General features: G+C 42.3%; 1 protein-coding gene across 3 annotated transcripts in view; it reads left to right on the top strand.

Annotated features, from left to right (window-relative positions):
• SH3RF1 (SH3 domain containing ring finger 1) overlaps positions 1-16,819 on the top strand; it is a 261,467-nt gene that overhangs the window by 148,432 nt on the left and 96,216 nt on the right. For all 3 annotated transcript variants that reach the window (XM_082243144.1, XM_082243142.1, XM_082243143.1), the window contains exon 3: positions 2,776-3,051. In XM_082243144.1, the coding sequence (XP_082099270.1) occupies positions 2,776-3,051 (276 nt within the window). The remainder of the gene's footprint in view (positions 1-2,775; positions 3,052-16,819) is intronic.

The raw sequence follows: 16,819 nt of genomic DNA, 5'->3' as shown, positions 1-16,819 counted from the left end.
CAAGTTATGGCTCTGGAACACATCAGCCGCTCATGTACTTCATTAGGAACAGACTTTCCTGTTGAAAGTTAGGACATTTGTATCTTGGATCCTTGTTTATTGACTAACACCACCGCCTGCGGAGCTGTGATTCACAAAAGGCAATGAATTTGGACACATTGTCGGCATGTGCAACCCACATTTCTTTGTATAATTTCCAAGGTCTTGTAGGGAGAGAAGCTCTGCACTCCATATTTTGTTCCGTGCTTTCTTCTAATATGTAAAAGGGTGTAGCTTAACACCTTTGGGACCCAATGCAAACCGTGGATTAGAGCCCCACTGTTAGCACAACCAGCGTATCCAATATTGCCTTGGGAAAAAATGACTAAGTATATCAGTCCTAGATCGTAATCTCACAATAATTTCATCATTCCAATCCATTGATGCAGTGAGAGGAAGGACATTGGCATTGCTGATTCAGTATTAGAGCTGCCACCTTCTGTAGCACTTTTCTGTGTGCCACGCCTGCTAGTATAATCACACACCTCTTTACCGCTTCCAATTGCCTAAAGGTGTGCGCTAGGTAGATATAATAGATACAAACTAATAAAGCTCTCAATGCATTTATAAATTAAAGTGTTTTTTTTTTTAATGCAGATAGTGTAAGTGCCTGATTTTTTATTTTCAACAGCATTTAGGCTGGAAGTGGCAGGAATGGGAGCCAGTTATGTTTGTTACAGTAAGATCTGTGAAAATGTGGAATAGACTCCCTCCAGAGGTGGTTCTTGCCAGCTCAGTAGATTGCTTGAAAAAGGCCTGGATTCTTTCTTAGGTGTACATAATATAACTGGGTGCTAAAATGTATAGGTAAAGTTGATCCAGGGAATATTCGGAGGATCAGAAAGGAATTTTTTTTCCCCCTGCTGTAGCAAATTGAATCATGCTTTTCTGGGGTTTTTCGCCTTCCTCTATATCAACTGCGGGTATATAGGATTGTGTATATGGGATTGTATGGTGTTTTCTTTATTGCTTTTTTTTTTTTATAGGTTGGGCCTTATGGACTTGTTTTTTTTTTTTTTCAACCTAACTATGAATGAACATGTAAATGTATGGAAAAGAAACATGCCAATAAGAGGAGAGAGCAGTGGGATGACTTCATCAGTCTTCTGTTGCTCTTTCACTGTCCAGTCAGCAAAATGGAGGTTGAGTAGACACTACTGTACTCAAGAACTTCACTGCATCTGAATCTGAACATCACAAACCAAAAACGCTATTCAAAATTCATTTTTAATATTTAAAGTAAACTTCCCCATCTATCCATGTAACTCTGCTTTATTTTGCCTCTCGAAACTCCTCCTCTCCGCACCTCTGTAGTTCAGAAGGCAGGCTCTGTGAAATTTGTGACACAGCAGTGCCTACTCACAGGGCACAGTGACGACGTGTCACAGAATTTAAGGATGTGAATGTATGGAATTCTTAGTTATTTTTAAGATCATGTAGAGTAATAGGAGTAGGCTAGAAATAATTGAAATATCATATGGAATTGAATGTATGACTTTACATTTTGACCATAGATACATTTTAACTGTAAGTGGTGTGTCTACTTGTTCCGTGTTAAGCCCCTTCCGCACAGGTGGGCTACCTTGGAGTCTGCCTGTTCAGCGATGAATCTTTCCACTGAGCAGGCAGATGGCTGGTCTGTGTCTGCTCTGCCTAAACAGAGTGGACACAGACACAAACTTTATATAATTTAATATAATTTTTTTATAGAACACCATAAGCGCTTAACAGACACAAACTGCTCACCTCTTTGGGCTGTCAGATGTAAATGGACTGCTTGTCTGTTTACACCTCACTGCCATCTAAACCACCAGATCTATGGGGAACAGATCCCCATCTGTCTGTTTTTTAGCGGATAGAATCTGATCGGAAGTCAACAGACTGTATTAACAAGGGAATCCCTCTCGCCTTGCAATTGTATTCTTCCAGCGGTAGGGAAAGCCATCCCCGCCGGGAAGAGATTGTCGCATGCAAAATTCGGCAGGCTGGTTGTACCCAAGTTAATCAATTTAACTTGGTACATTCAGCCTTCCTAAACATGGTTCGAATATCAGCTGGTCCCTGCTGAACCAGCCAAAATGTGTACTGTCCTTTAGCCAATTTGCATGATACTGTGTAAAGGGATGTTCTGATTTCAGGAACAATTGAATGGTCCACCACCTGCAGTTCTCAGTAAGACATCAACCCATCCTGAAAGTGGGTTGTAGTACTACAGGTCTAAATCTATATGGCCGTCTATAAAAGTAATTCCTGTTACTGTATGCATACGTTGTATATGCTGTGTTTAAAGAAAAACCAATCACTTGTTTTTGTGCTTTTTTGTTTTAGACCTTTACTTAATATTAAACATGATGCACTTAAAAACATTGATGTGATGCAGTAAGGAAAATATTGGGAGTAGTAAATAATGCATGAAATGTAGTATTCCAATGAGTAGTAAATAAATTGCAGTAATTTTTCAAGGCATACTATAGCTCTATTCCCACCTTACGTTTTTCATTGTGTTTTTGGGTTACCAGTCAAACTACACAAACGCACATGTGAAAATGTAGGCCTACTTTAGTGGTGTATTAAAGCCTACTGCACATGACACCATCTTGAATGATCATGTCTTACCATGTTTTCCATAACTGCTTTTAACATCATTCAATATAAACATACTCCTAGGGGTTCAGGGATGTTTCCTGCTAGTTTTTACATAGTTTTAATGGTATTATATATTTTTTTTTTTTCCAGGGTGTACCTCAGTTACCGTGTGCCAAAGCTTTGTACAACTATGAAGGGAAAGAGCCCGGGGATCTGAAGTTTAACAAGGGTGACATCATTGTGCTTCGCCGGCAAGTTGATGAAAATTGGTACCACGGGGAAATCAATGGGGTCCATGGCTTCTTCCCAACTAACTTTGTGCAGATTATCAAGCCTTTACCTCAACCTCCGCCTCAATGCAAAGCACTTTATGACTTTGAAGTTAAAGACAAGGAAGCTGACAAGGACTGCTTGCCCTTTTCAAAGGTAGGAACCATAGACTAAAAATGGGATTATAAGTGGTTCTTTAGCTGTTTACGTAAAAGTGCACTTATTCTTTAAAGTGTGATTTTCTTTTCCTAACTTTTTTGCCTTGCCCCAGATAAAAGCTCATCTAAATCTCAGAGCAGCCTGCTGCAGTGTTGACATCATGTGGCCAAATTATTCTTGCCGCTAGCAGCACTTGCACAGTCAATTCACAAAGACTTCAATGGGATAGCCTCCCAAGAGCTGAAAATACTTGGTAGATGTTCCCACAGAAGGCTAGGGAAAGTTAAATGTCAGTAACGGCAGCATAGAGCAGGTATATGTCTGTGGAAACAAATGCTGGCCATTGGCTGCATGTGCTGATCGAGTGTCTTTTTCCCGATGGGGCAATTGAACAGAAGTCATTCAGTAGACTGCACTGGTCACAAATGGATTGAAATTTGGCTGGTTCCTGCTGAACTGGCCGAATTTCAGTCCATGTATGTCCAGCTTTAGAGAGTGATAGTAAGCGAGGGAACAGAACGATGGACCTCTTGCTATGGCATTGAAAGATGTAAATAGTCACAGAGGAGTTTTGTGTCTTTGCAACAATGGAACTATGGAATGATTATTCATTATTGGCATTCTATTCATTTTTATGCACTATGCTTAAATTGTGGGGGTTCGGCTAGTTTAATATTAATTTATTTTATAGAATTTTGAGACTGCAACAAGAGGTGCAGAAATTCACACGTGTGCTGGAACACCATAAAACTCATAGGTGGACAGGAATAGAGTTGGTACTATGGCAGGAGGATCTTACTTAGTATTCAACGCACATAATATGTCAGGTGCTGACAAAGGCCACCACGTTGTTTTCCCCAAAAATTAAAACATACGTTTGAGTGAAATGATCCTTTAATGACCAGTTCACACTGGAATTGCACAGGAATGTGTGCCGCGTTTCCATGTGATCCTGTGCGGTGTGATTTTGCAGCTTGCTCATTTGAATGGGCTGCAAAATTGCACCAGAATGCAGAAAAACTAGTTCATGCTCTACTTCCCACACAACCAGCATGCAACACAAAATCACATGGTACTGCGATACCATGTAATTTGGTGCCCACAAAAACACTGCGTTTGGGGTGCCGTTGACCTCAAATTTGGCATCCACAGCAGATTGCATTTAAGTGCGGTGCTGGAAACACACTTGGAGTGCTCCTTTCACACACTATGTCCTGGTGTAAACAGGCCCTAAAAGTAGAATGCCAGCCAAAAATAACAAGACAAAAATAAAAAGTCCATCAAAAGATGAGATTAAAACCAGATTTCAATAAAATATTCAACTTCAATACAGAGATTCCTACCTGTGCCTGCATGGGTTTCCTCCGGGCACTCCGGTTTCCTCCCACACACCAAAGACATGCTGGTAGGTTAATTGGATCCTGTATAAAAAATTGGCCCTACTGTGTATGTATGTGAGTTAGGGACCTTAGATTGTAAGCTTCTTGAGGGCAGGGACTGATGTGAATGTGCAATGTATATGTAAAGCGCTGCGTAAATTGACAGCGCTATATAAGTACCTGAAATAATTTATTGCAATGGCACCCATTCCAACTTAAAGTCGCAGTATCTTTACAAAAGATTCCTGCACTACTTTCATGCGACTTCCTTGGGAATTGAGTGGCATAGAGTGTAATAAATCTCATGAAAGTTGCAGTGCAATGTCACACTGGAAATCGCACAACTTGTGATCCGCACTGGTGTTAACTTGAGCTTTACACTGCTTACATTTAAAATTCCATTTAAAGCGGTATTAAACCAAAAGGTGTTTTACTGGTCAGTTCACCAGGTGAAAAAAGCCAAAGAAAAGAAAATGAATGCTGCCACCACATCTAATGATTGATAACCTGCAATGTGATACATTTGGCTTTGGGTTTAAGAACGCTTAAATGATGTATTAAAAGGGAAGTATGGGCAAGGGTCTTTTGGCCTTACTTCTCATGTGGGTCACAGAAGTACACTTACTTTTGCTCTCCTGTGACCCAGAATCAGCCAACAGTTGGCTAAAGTCCAGAGAGCCTAAGCCATCTGCCCTCTCCTCCTCTCTGGCCTGGCACTCCAGTGATCACTGGAGGGGGTAAGAGCAGGGAGCCGGTGACTGACTGCTCCAGTGAAGTTTGGGAACTTAGCCGTCATGTGATCACTCAGTTCTCAGGCTTAGAGTGGGGAACAGCTTCCAGCATCGGACTGATCCTGCAGCAAGTAGGTAAGTATGTGTGTGTATTTTTTCATATTCCGACACTTCTCCTTTAATGATTACAAGGCTGCATTAATTTGTGTCTTTTTATATGTTTCTAAAGTTCAGCTTTTATGTTTATTATTATGTGAGGAGTTGTCCAGAAATGTTTTAAGTTATATCAGTTATGAAATACATCGTGGAAATCTTTTAGGGATAATCATTTGTCAATTCTGGCAGTTTTTGTAACCTGATAAAGATTTACGGTTGGAATATGACCAATCTTCCGGTATAAAGGTATGTGGAATTTAATGCTAAATTTTAATGACTGCGTATAGTTGAATACACAAAACAACAGACATTAAAGACCACTCTTGACTATTTTTGGAAATAAAGTGCCTGGATGGGAATTTAAAGTGTTCCAATTCTGCCCATTTGTACTTTCTGTTAATTAAAGTGACCTGTCAATTGAAAGGTTCAATAAAGATCCATAAAAGCTTAGAATAATCTCACACTGGTGATCAGTTTAGTGAACTGAGAATAACCCCTTCCCAGCAGGGAGAACACAGGCTTTTCCGCACTATAGTGCTATCTTTGTTTTGCTCTTTAGATGCTGTTTGTGTATCTGGGCAGTATTGAGATTAGTTCTTCACAGGATGGATGTAGATTGTGGTCTTAGATATGGAGGTGGTAGGGGTTTCCTCTCATTGATCCTACATTTAGGCTTCCGTTACAGAATAGATAGTACATGGGGCTAAATTACACGGGCAGTTTTTATCTTCTTCCACAAAGTGTAGTTTTACCCACTTGCTGGCATTGCTTTATTTATAGCACATTGAATTTGGTGTGCTACAAAGCTATTAATTGCCAACAAGAGGTTTTATTGCTCTGAAGCATTGCATAAATATTGCCTATGAAGCAAGTCCAACACATAAAGAGACTGTCGCCATTTTCAAAAACCTTGAAAATTGGTGCCTGCAAGAAAAGGTTTTTCTCTTTCGTTCATTGACAGGCACAGCTCCATATCTTCTTTGACCCTTGGGGTATGGTGCTCTTCTTATGAGTTGGACAGTAGGCAGAAAAGAGTTAAGAGTTTGACTATGCCCATAGGGCAGTCCCAGGGCATATACTCCCACTTCCTGTTCTAGCTCTTCTGTTTTTTTCTGCCTAGTCAGGAGTAAGGACCTAGTTCCTTGCTGGGATCTCTGGTCCTGGCATTTTTTCTTTTTTAAACTGAATTTTTTTCTTTTATTATTTTCTGTTTCTCTGAGAACTACACTCAATTTGGTTCCTGTCAACTACAATCAACTGCCAGACTGGGCGACGGACTGGATATCCTAGATCCTTACAGTCTTCTCAGTCTGGCCAGCTAGCACGCGCAGGCCTCAGTTCCACGTTAGGTCGGCCGCAACATAGTCCCACTGGATGGGGACTGGCCGGCGAGTTAAACGCCTAACGAGGACGCATAGCCCTGGTCATGACCCTGGTCACAACCTGAGTTGCAGCGTACCTCAAGATGAGGCAGTGGTCTGCCCAGAGTGGTGCCCACCTGGTTCCATGGTGTGGTAAGTAGTGTCCCCCCCCCCTCTCCCTTTGTGGTCCTTCGGGGTGGGCAAGGGCCCCTCCCTGGGATGGTCAGACCCGGAATGGTTCCCTTCCATTCCCCCCAGCCCCTCTAACATTCACATTGGTCTTTTTGCACCAACCTACCCCCAGGGGGGGGGATGGATGTGGTTGTTGCTGACTGGGCTGTCCAGGTCACACACGGGGGTCTTTGAGCGGGTTCCCGGCCGCCTGGAGGTTAGTGACTGGGGCAGGAATGTCCTTTGGGCTCCACGCAGTGGTTATTGGGCTGGGGGGAGCAGATGTTTTATCATCCATGGGTCTGCGCCTCACATGGCCGGATCGGGACAAAATTTTAGACTGCGGCTTTGCGGCCTACTCGCAGCTGTCTGAGTGCCTGACCAAGCTGTCCGAGTGGCAGCGGCAAAGGTATTTCCTTTTTCCTGCCTACTGTGACAAAATTGTCACGAGTCAGTGGAGTTGTTTTAAACGCAATATGGCGGTGCCTAAGGCTGGCCATACATGTTCAACTTTTGTTGCACAATTTTCTGTTAGATTTACCACAAACCACATAATATGAGGTCAAAGCTAAACAACACTTTCACTTGTATATAATTAGGCAGGCCTTTGTACTACATAGTTGAAGGTAAATTTCAAGAAAATTGATCAGAAAATTGTAAGAAAATTGTATTGTGTATGGCCAGCCTAAGCATTTCGATAGACTGTATCCCTTGAGGAGTCTCTGTTGAGTACATGGGCAGTCTCACCTGTGGACTCTAAGGTCTCCAGGCTGAATAAATCCACCCTAATTCCGATGGAGAAGTCTTCGGTTTTAAAAGATCCTTTTGACAGGAGAGCCGAGACTTTGGTCCGCCACATGTTTACTGTGGCTAATTTGGTCCTTAGGCCAGCGTTCACCATAGCATGGTGTCCCTGACTTTCCTGGTTGGACAAAACTTTTGCGACAGGATCCGGAGGGAGAACAGATTCCTGCTGCCTTTGCAAAGCTGGCGGACTAGTTGGTCCAGGGGTTGCAGTTCGCCTTTGATGCCTCTCTTGATGTGGCCTTGGTCTCTGGGCTGTCCGTGACAGCGATGATGCTTCGGCGCATGATATGGCTAAAATGCTTGTCTGCGGACCAGACTTTCCAGAAGGCCTTGTGTGATCTTCCCTTTGTGGAGAATTGTCTTTCGGAGCCTCCCTGGAAAGACCTCCTCTGGAGGTTCCATGAGGACCTGGTCTAGTATGCCAAGAGCAGGTCTTTCCAGACCTGCAGACAAACACTCCTTCTGCCTGAAGGGGCGCTCTCACCTGTATCTGGGGTGGGGGGAAGACATCTTCGCTTCTCTCTGGACCTGTGGACCTCCCTGATTCAAGACAAGTGGGTCCACGAGCTTATTCGGTCTGGCCACAAAATCGAGTTAGAGTTTTCGGTCTTCTCCTCCAGAAAGGTTCTTCTTCCAACCTGCGTTTATCTCCAGGACGCCTGCGAGGTCTCTTCAGGCCGGTTCAAGACTTGCTACTACAAGGGGTGATTGTTCCGGTCTCAGAATCGGAACGTTTGTTTCATATTTGCAGGTCCCAGGAAGGAAAGCGAGGTACGCCCAATCTTGGACCTCAAGCTCTGAACTGCTTTGTGCAGGTACAGATGTTTCGAATGGAGTCCATTTGTACGGTAGTGGCATCCCTACATCAGGGGGATCTTCTGGCCTCTATCGATAGTAAGGACGCTTACCTTCATATTCCGATTATATGTCGGTCATCCACACTTCTTCCGCTTGCTGTGGGCGAGGAGCATTCTCAAGAGTTCTCACCTCAACCCCTCGGGTTTTCCGCAAGTGTTGGCCCTGGTGTTGGCATTGTTGTGCCAGCAGGGGATTGCGATACTGGAGTACCTGGATGATCTTCTGTGAGCAGAGTCTCCGACTGCTCTGAAGGACAACTGGGAGATTACTGTGGGGACTCTGCAGGAGTTTGGATGGAAATTAAATTGTCATGTGCCTTTTACTGAGAAGTGGCTTCGGTCTGCCAACTCTAAAATACAGGCCTGATTGGTGGAGTGCTGCAGAGATGGTTGTTCTTCTGGAAGGTTCTCCTCCCACAGAGAAATTCTGCAGCTCTGTCAGAGTGACCATCAGGTTCTTGGACCCCTCCCTGACTAAGGTCCTTCTCCCCTGATCACTTAGTTTGGCCGGGCGGCCCGGGCTATGAGGAGTTCTGGGGGTTCCAAACTTCTTCCATTTACAGATGATGGAGGCTACTGTGCTCATTGGGACCTTCAATTCTGCAGAAATGTTTCTGTACCTTTCCCCAGATCTGTGCTTCGATACAACCTTGTCTCGGAGGTCTACAGAAAATGAAATAATCAAATAATGTCCGATCAACTGAATTTATCATAGGTGGATTCTGATCAAGTAGTAGAAACATCTCAAGGATGATCAGTGGAAACCGGATGCACCCGAGCTAAATTTTGAGTGTCATGGCAAAGGCTGTAAATACTTATATACATGGGATTTTTTTTATTTTTAATACGTTTGCCAAGATTTCAAAAAAACTTCTTTCATATTGTCATTATGGAGTACCGTATTGTTTGTAGAATTTTGAGGAAAATAATGAATTTATTACATTTTGGAATAAGGCTGTAACATAGGGTTGCCGCCTCATCCCTTTAAAACTGAACACACAGGAATTACACATGGTCTGTGGCTGATTAAAGTGGTAATTAAACTCACTTGGTGCATCATCTGCAATAAATTAGCCTTTAGAACCTGTGTAATTCATATGTGTTCGGATTTAAAGGGATGAGGTGGCAACCCTACTGTAACATAACAAAATGTGCAAAAAGTAAAGCGCTGCGAATACTTTCCGGATGCACTGTAAGATGACCTGGGCTCAGAAGTGGGTGCTTAATACTGTTCGTCAGACTGAGAACATGCAGTGGCAGAATAACTCCAGATTTAAGTTGGATATTGCAGCAAAAACTGGTTTTGTTATTTGAACTTTTAAAGGGCTAATCGTTTTTATCTTATTTTTGACTGAGGTTCTGCTACAAGGCTAGAGCGAGGAGAAATGAGTGTACTGTTTCGGGGCAATAATGGCTTATGTAAGACACACAATTCCTGAGTTATTAAGCTAAAATTTATTGTGTTTGGAGTCACTTTCAGGTTTAGGAGTTAACTTGTAAGTTTAGGCATACAGTTACTAAAGGAATTGATTTTCTTCATGTACTTCCAATTAGGAAAGCCAAGGCAAACAGGCTTTTGTTGGCTCGTGGCAGAAGAATAGAATAGATTTTTGAAGGGAAAAAAAAAAAAAAAAACGCATTGGTGACTCTATAAAGACATTAGGCATAGTTCACGAGTCTTGGATTGGAGTGTTCTGACTTGGCCAGCTTGGCCTCCTCTGGGGGGGATGCTAATTATGTGACAACTTGAGTACTAAAGAGGGTGGATGGGGGCCATCTGAGTTCTACAAGAAGGGGGATTTGTATTTTTGTGACAGCCACACTTTAAGTTATATGTTTAACTTTCTTACGCTTTACTGACTCATGGATTACTGCATACACACCTTTTAATTCATGAAACATGTTTGACTTTTTCCACAAATCGAAATCAGTGCCTTAAAAAATAAAGGTTTCCAATGTGGAGGAAAAATTCCTTGATAAATAGTTTCCAAGAAAAATATGCAGAGGGAGCGAATTAGAGCTGACTAAGCGTATATGTTGTAGTGTGTGAAATAGTTTTCAAAGACGTGCGCTCTGCAATTATCTGCTTCCATATGTGAAATTGTCAGATAAACACACACACACACACACACACACACACACACACACAGTATCTCACAAAAGGGAGTACACCCCTCACATTTTTGTAGTTATTTTATTATATCTTTTCATGTGACAACACTAAAAAAAATGACACTTTGCTACAATGTAAAGTAGGAGTGTACAGCTTGTATAACAGTGTAAATTTGCTGTCCCCTCAAAATAACTCAACACACAGCCATTAATGTCTAAACCGCTGGCAACAAAAGTGAGTACACCCCTAAGTGAATATGTCCAAATTGGGCCCAATTAGCCATTTTGCCTCCCCGGTGTCATGTGACTCGTTAGTGTTACAAGGTCTCAGGTGTGAATGGAGAGCAGGTGTGTTAAATTTGGTGTTATCGCTCACACTCTCTTACTGGTCACTGGAAGTTCAACATAGTCAGACCTTACACTGGTGCAGTGGGTCCTGGGTTTCTCCTGGTGCACGACAATGCCTGGCCTCGTGGTAAAAAAATGCGGCCAGCTCCTGGAGAATGAAGGAATTAATACCATTGCATGGCCCCCACGCTTGTCTGACCTAATCCAATAGAACAACTCTGGGACATTTTATTTCTGTCCATCCGAGGCTGCCAGGTTACACCTCAGTCTGTTCAGTTGCTCAGTGATGCTCTGGTCCAGATTTGGGAGGAAATACCCCAGGACACCATCTGTCGTCTCATTAGGATCATGCCCTGACATTGTCAGGCATGCATACAAGCATGTGGGGGCCATAAAAACTACCAATCTGAGTTGCTGCAATGAAATTTCAGCAAAATGGACTAGACTGCTGCATAATTTTTTCCACTTTGAATTTTGGGGTGTCTTTGAATTCCAATTTTGGCCAGATCAAGAACACTCTCCAGGAGGTAGGTGTATGTGTGTTAAAGTCAACAATCGAGAGAAGACTTCACCAGAGTGAATACAGAGGGTTCATTACAAGATGTAAAGCATTGGTGAGCCTCAAAAACAGGAAGGCCAGATTAGAGATTGCCAAACAACATCTAAAAAAGCCTTCACAGTTCTAGAACAACAACCTATGGACAGATGAGACCAAGATCAACTTGTACCAGAGTGATGGGAAGAGAAGAGTATGGAGAAGGAAAGGAACTGCTCATGATCCAAAGTATACCACCTCATCAGTAAAGCATGGTGGTGGTAGTGTCATGGCGTTGGCATGTATGGCTGCCAATGGCCAATGGAACTAGTTCTCTTGTAGTTATTGATGACGTGACTGCTGACAAAAGCAGCAGGATGAATTCTGAAGTGTTTTTGGCAATATTATCTGCTCATATTCAGCCAAATGCTTCAGAACTCATTGGACGGCGCTTCACAATGACCCAAAGCATACTGCGAAAGCAACCAAAGATTTTTTTAAGCGAAACAAGTGGAATGTTATGCAATGGCCAAGTTAATCACCTGACCTGAATCCAATTGAGGATGCATTTCACTTGCTGAAGACAAAACTGGAGGGAAAATGCCCAAAGAACAAGCGGGAACTGAAGACAGTTGCAGTAGAGGCCTGGCAGAGCATCACCAGGGATGAAACCCAGCGTCTGGTGATGTCTATGCATTCCAGACTTCAGGCTGTAATTGACTGCAAAGGATTTGCAACCAAGTATTAAAAAGTGAAAGTTTGGTTTATGATCGTTAATCTGTCCCATTTTACTTTTGGTCCCTTAAAAAGTGGGAGGCACATATACAAACTGTTGTAATTCCTACACTGTTCACCTGATTTGGATGTAAATACCCTCAAATTAAAGCTGAAAGTCTGCAGTTAAAGCACCTCTTGTTTGTTTGATTTGAATTGTGTTGATGTCCCAATATTTATGGACCTGACTGTATGTATGCATGTGTATATATGTGTGTGTGTGTGTGTGTGTATATATACAGTGTGTATATATATATATATATATATATATATATATATATGTATGTGTGTATGTATGTGTATATATATATATATATATATGTGTGTATATATATATATATATATATATATATATATATATATATATATATATATATATATATATATATGTATGTGTATATATATATATATATATAACCTACTTTTTAGTATGTCTGTCTGGCATCCTGCTTCTCTGTAAGCTAATTGCAAATAGTTTTTTGTAAATCTGTGACAACATTTTTACATATGGAACAACAGTAACAGCACTTTCTGTTGACCACACCAACCTAAACCTTGCAATTAGCAGCGTTATCAGCCAGCCTTGCACACTTCTTCAGCTGGACTTCGGCTGCCTATCTTGTAGACATGATAGCCAGGTGAATGAGCACACCTGCTAGGCTATCAATGCTGCTGCTCATTGTGAGACAGTGACTTGGGGTTCTTTCATACAGGCTTTCCGCCCGGCGGACTCCATTTTGCTTAGCGGGGATCAATTTATTGCCCAAGGATACCATCATATCAGGATCATTATCACCCCCAGCCAATTATTAGGCGGTCTATAATAAGGTCAACAGGTGACGGGCCTGATGTGTCTAACCAAGGAGCCCATAGCTTATCAAATTTTCCAAAACCGCCCCTGTGTTGAAAAATATATTTTTCTAGTCGGAGGGTATCTCCCATTTGGGCTATCCATTCCTTCAGAGTGGGTGGGTCAGTGAAGAAGTATTAACTTACGAGCTTGGAACAGTGCCCTCGCTACTGCCTGTTTAGGAACTTCATCCGTCAGGAGATCGCTCAGAATCCCTAATAGGCAATTTTTTTGGTTCCTCGGATATTTGTACTTGAAACACCTAGTTAATGGTGGTGATAACCTAAATTATTATTTAACCCTTTAAGTGCAGTCCAACTGCAAGTAAGGATTTTTGTTTGTCTCTGAGCTGAGCTTTAAGAAAACTGTATATTAGTGGTGCACCGAAATGAAAATTCCGTTACCGAAACTGAAAATTCAGGATGCACTTGGCCAAAACCGAAACCAAAATTGACTTGAAACTATATGTATTTTTAAAATATTATTGTATTAGGTTGAACTTTTTAATTACCGTAATATCATTAATTTAAATAATATGAATGTATTTTCGGCCACTACCTGCAACTTTTCAGCCGATAGGCTGCTTTCACACTGAGCAGTTTTTAAAGCGCTTTTGCAAAAAAAAAAAGTGCAAGAAAAGCTCAATGCATCCTTTTAAATTTTATGTATGTTTTCACACTGGTTCATGTCATCCTGCTTGCTGCATTCTTTGTTGCATATTTGGTCATTAAAAAAAAAAAAAAAAAAATACACCTCCCCATTAAAATGTATTGAAAACGCATCAAAAACGCCCCCGTGCCCCTATTTTCGGCCGATTTATGGTCAACGCTTTATATATCACTACTGTACACTGTATACAGCAAGACATGATGCCATATTCAAAAACATGCTGCTAGATAAATTGGCTCATGTCTAAATTGGTATGTATATGTGTGAATGTGAGTTAGGGACCTTAGATTGTAAGCTCCTTGAGAGCAGGAACTGATTTAAATATACAATATATCTGTAAAGCACTGCATAAATTGATGGTGCTGTAGAAGTACTTGTAATAATATAATACTAAAAAATCTAATTTAATATAAAATATGAAACCATTGAATGAACAAGAGATTATAATAAAAGGCACAATATAAAATGCTACATAATGCTGTGTCATTGTACAGTAGACCTGACCCAGCACAGCAGTGTCTAAAATAAAGCCACACTGTAACAATTCATGGATTTTTGTGCAGCTACATGAGTGGAGCCGGTATATCCCCGAGTCATTCAGAGCCCTATCTATCTAGCTGGGAATAATCATTGACCTGAGAATTATCAGGATGACAACATTGTGGTCGGCCTGGATAAGTGTCATAATAAAAGGCGCTCTGTTGAAGCAGTATATAGCACTCTGTGGCAGAGAAATGGAATGGAGCGGCCCTTCCATAAAGCTATATTTAGTTGGCTCTCAGAGCCATGATCTTTGTAGTAGTCTCAGGGAGGATAATGTGATCATGGTGCCTGACTGCACAGACTGCTGCAAGAACAAACATGCTGAACTGTTCAGGATTTTCTTTGCCTCTGGCTAATACAACTTTGTCTCAACTGTATAATGCACAAAAGCTGCTGTAGCCTCCTTTTTCCTCTGCCAGGGTTCACATGGCTGGAGTACTTGTCTGTTCTCCAAAACAAAACTCCCATGCCATCTAGCTAGAGAAAAGGAGTGGACTCTGAATGGGTATGGGGGAGGTGGGGGTTAGTGTTCACTGATGTATGATGAAATAAAAGCTATTATTTTTAGGTCTCATGCACACAGGACGTTTTTACAGCTGCTGTTTTTGGCTTCAGACGTTTTTTTTCTGCAGCCAATAAACTCCCCAGCATGTTATCCTATGTGTCCATGCACACGTAGGCTGTTATCAGCAGTTTTTGGCAAGGGCGTTTTCTGGCTGGAAAAAAAATCAAGTGAATTTTTCAGCTCTAAAAACACTCCAAGGCCCCTTTCACACAGGCTTTCCAATCAGGTCCACCTGTCAGTTTTTCAGGCAGACCTGTTGAACGCTCCATGCACCCCTATGGGACAGCAGATGTCTGCGGTGACTTGTTGGCTGACACCAACTGCTATCCGATCCTGTCCGTGAAATCCAGACAGATCATAACCCTATTTTTCATCCGTCTGCAGGATCGGATCAAATGAAAACGACCTCAGATCTCACATCTACACTAAAAAGCAAAAAAAAGTTATTTTTTTCATGATAAATAAAATGGACCCCATAAGGCCATTGGGAGGAAGCAACGTATGACGTCTCTCCGGTCCTCCAAGGCCATAGAGTCGAGTGGGGGCCATCTTGCCCTCACTCGACTTCCTGCCTAGGAGGAGAAAGGATCGGATCATTTTCCCCGCTACTGATGGCTCCGGTAACCATGGAAAACCACCGCTGCTGGGACCACCTTAATGTTAAAGTGGACCGCCCGCTGTTTTAAAAAATACCGGGGTTATGGCAGCTGCCATAACCCCAGTATTTAACGTCCGTACCGACGTATATTTACAATTGGCAGTCCGCAGGTGGTTAAAGTAAATAACTCAACACAAAGTTCACTATATGGACCCCTTATGTATTTGTACCTGTTGATCCTATCCCTTCTTATCTCCTCTTGAGAGAATAAATTCAGTTCCTCTAATCCAGTGGTCTCCAAACTGCGGCTCGGGCCAGATGTGGCCATTTGCTTGCTGTTATCTGGCCTTTGGGGCACTATTTTCATCCACTGATACCAACAATGCCCCCCCCCCCCCCGACACCAATGACAGGGCAGAATTCCTCCCAATGACACCAACAATGGGGCAAATGGGACCAATGATAGGGCACAATTCCTCCCACTGACACCAAAGATGGGGCATTGTTTATTCCCACTGATGCCTGTATCTCTTCTACTACTGATGCCCATAGTTCAGCCCCTCCTAAGTCTGAAGGACAGTAAACTGGTCCTTTGTTTAGAAAATTGGAAACTCCTGCTCTAATTTATCCTAATAGCTGAGCTCCTCCATGCCTCTTTTCAGTTTATTTGCTCTTCTCTGCACTTTCTTGAGTTCCCCGATATCATTTTTGAGAACTGGTGTCCAAAACTGGACTGAATATTCCAGATAAGGACTTACTAATAATTTGTACAGGGGCAAAATTATATTTCTCTCTCTCTCTGCAGTCCATGCCTCTCCTAATACAAGAAAGGACTTTACTTGCTCTGGAAACAGCTTGGCATTGCATGCTGTTATTAAGCTTAGGATCTACCAAAACCCCCAGATCCTTCTCCACCATTAATTTCCCCAGTTGTACTCCCCCCTAGTACAGGGGTGTCAAACTCAATTTCATCAAGTGCTGTATCAGCAATATGGTTGGCCTAAATGGGCCAGTTGTATCTGCAAGACTATATAAATGTACTCCTTGTGCTGCTGCTGGGAAGAAGCAGGGGCAGAGCTAGAAAGCAGGGCCTGGAGGAGGACCAGAGGAGGGTTGGAGTCAGCTGAATTCTGAGACCAGGGAAGGCAGAGACAAGGGTTTGCTTTTGCTGCACAGAGAGCGCAGGATCTGTCAGAGTTCCCCTTTGCTGCCCACTGCTGAGGGGTGGGGGCAAGCAGAGATGAGCCTCTCCCCCCCACTGCAAAGAGAGGTGCTGAATCTGGTGGAGGAGTTTTGTCCTCTTCTCTGC

The sequence above is a fragment of the Pelophylax lessonae genome, assembly GCF_965119305.1.
Source record: "Pelophylax lessonae genome assembly, chromosome: 1".
NCBI lineage: Eukaryota > Metazoa > Chordata > Amphibia > Anura > Ranidae > Pelophylax > Pelophylax lessonae.
This window is presented reverse-complemented; position numbering and strand designations above follow the sequence as displayed.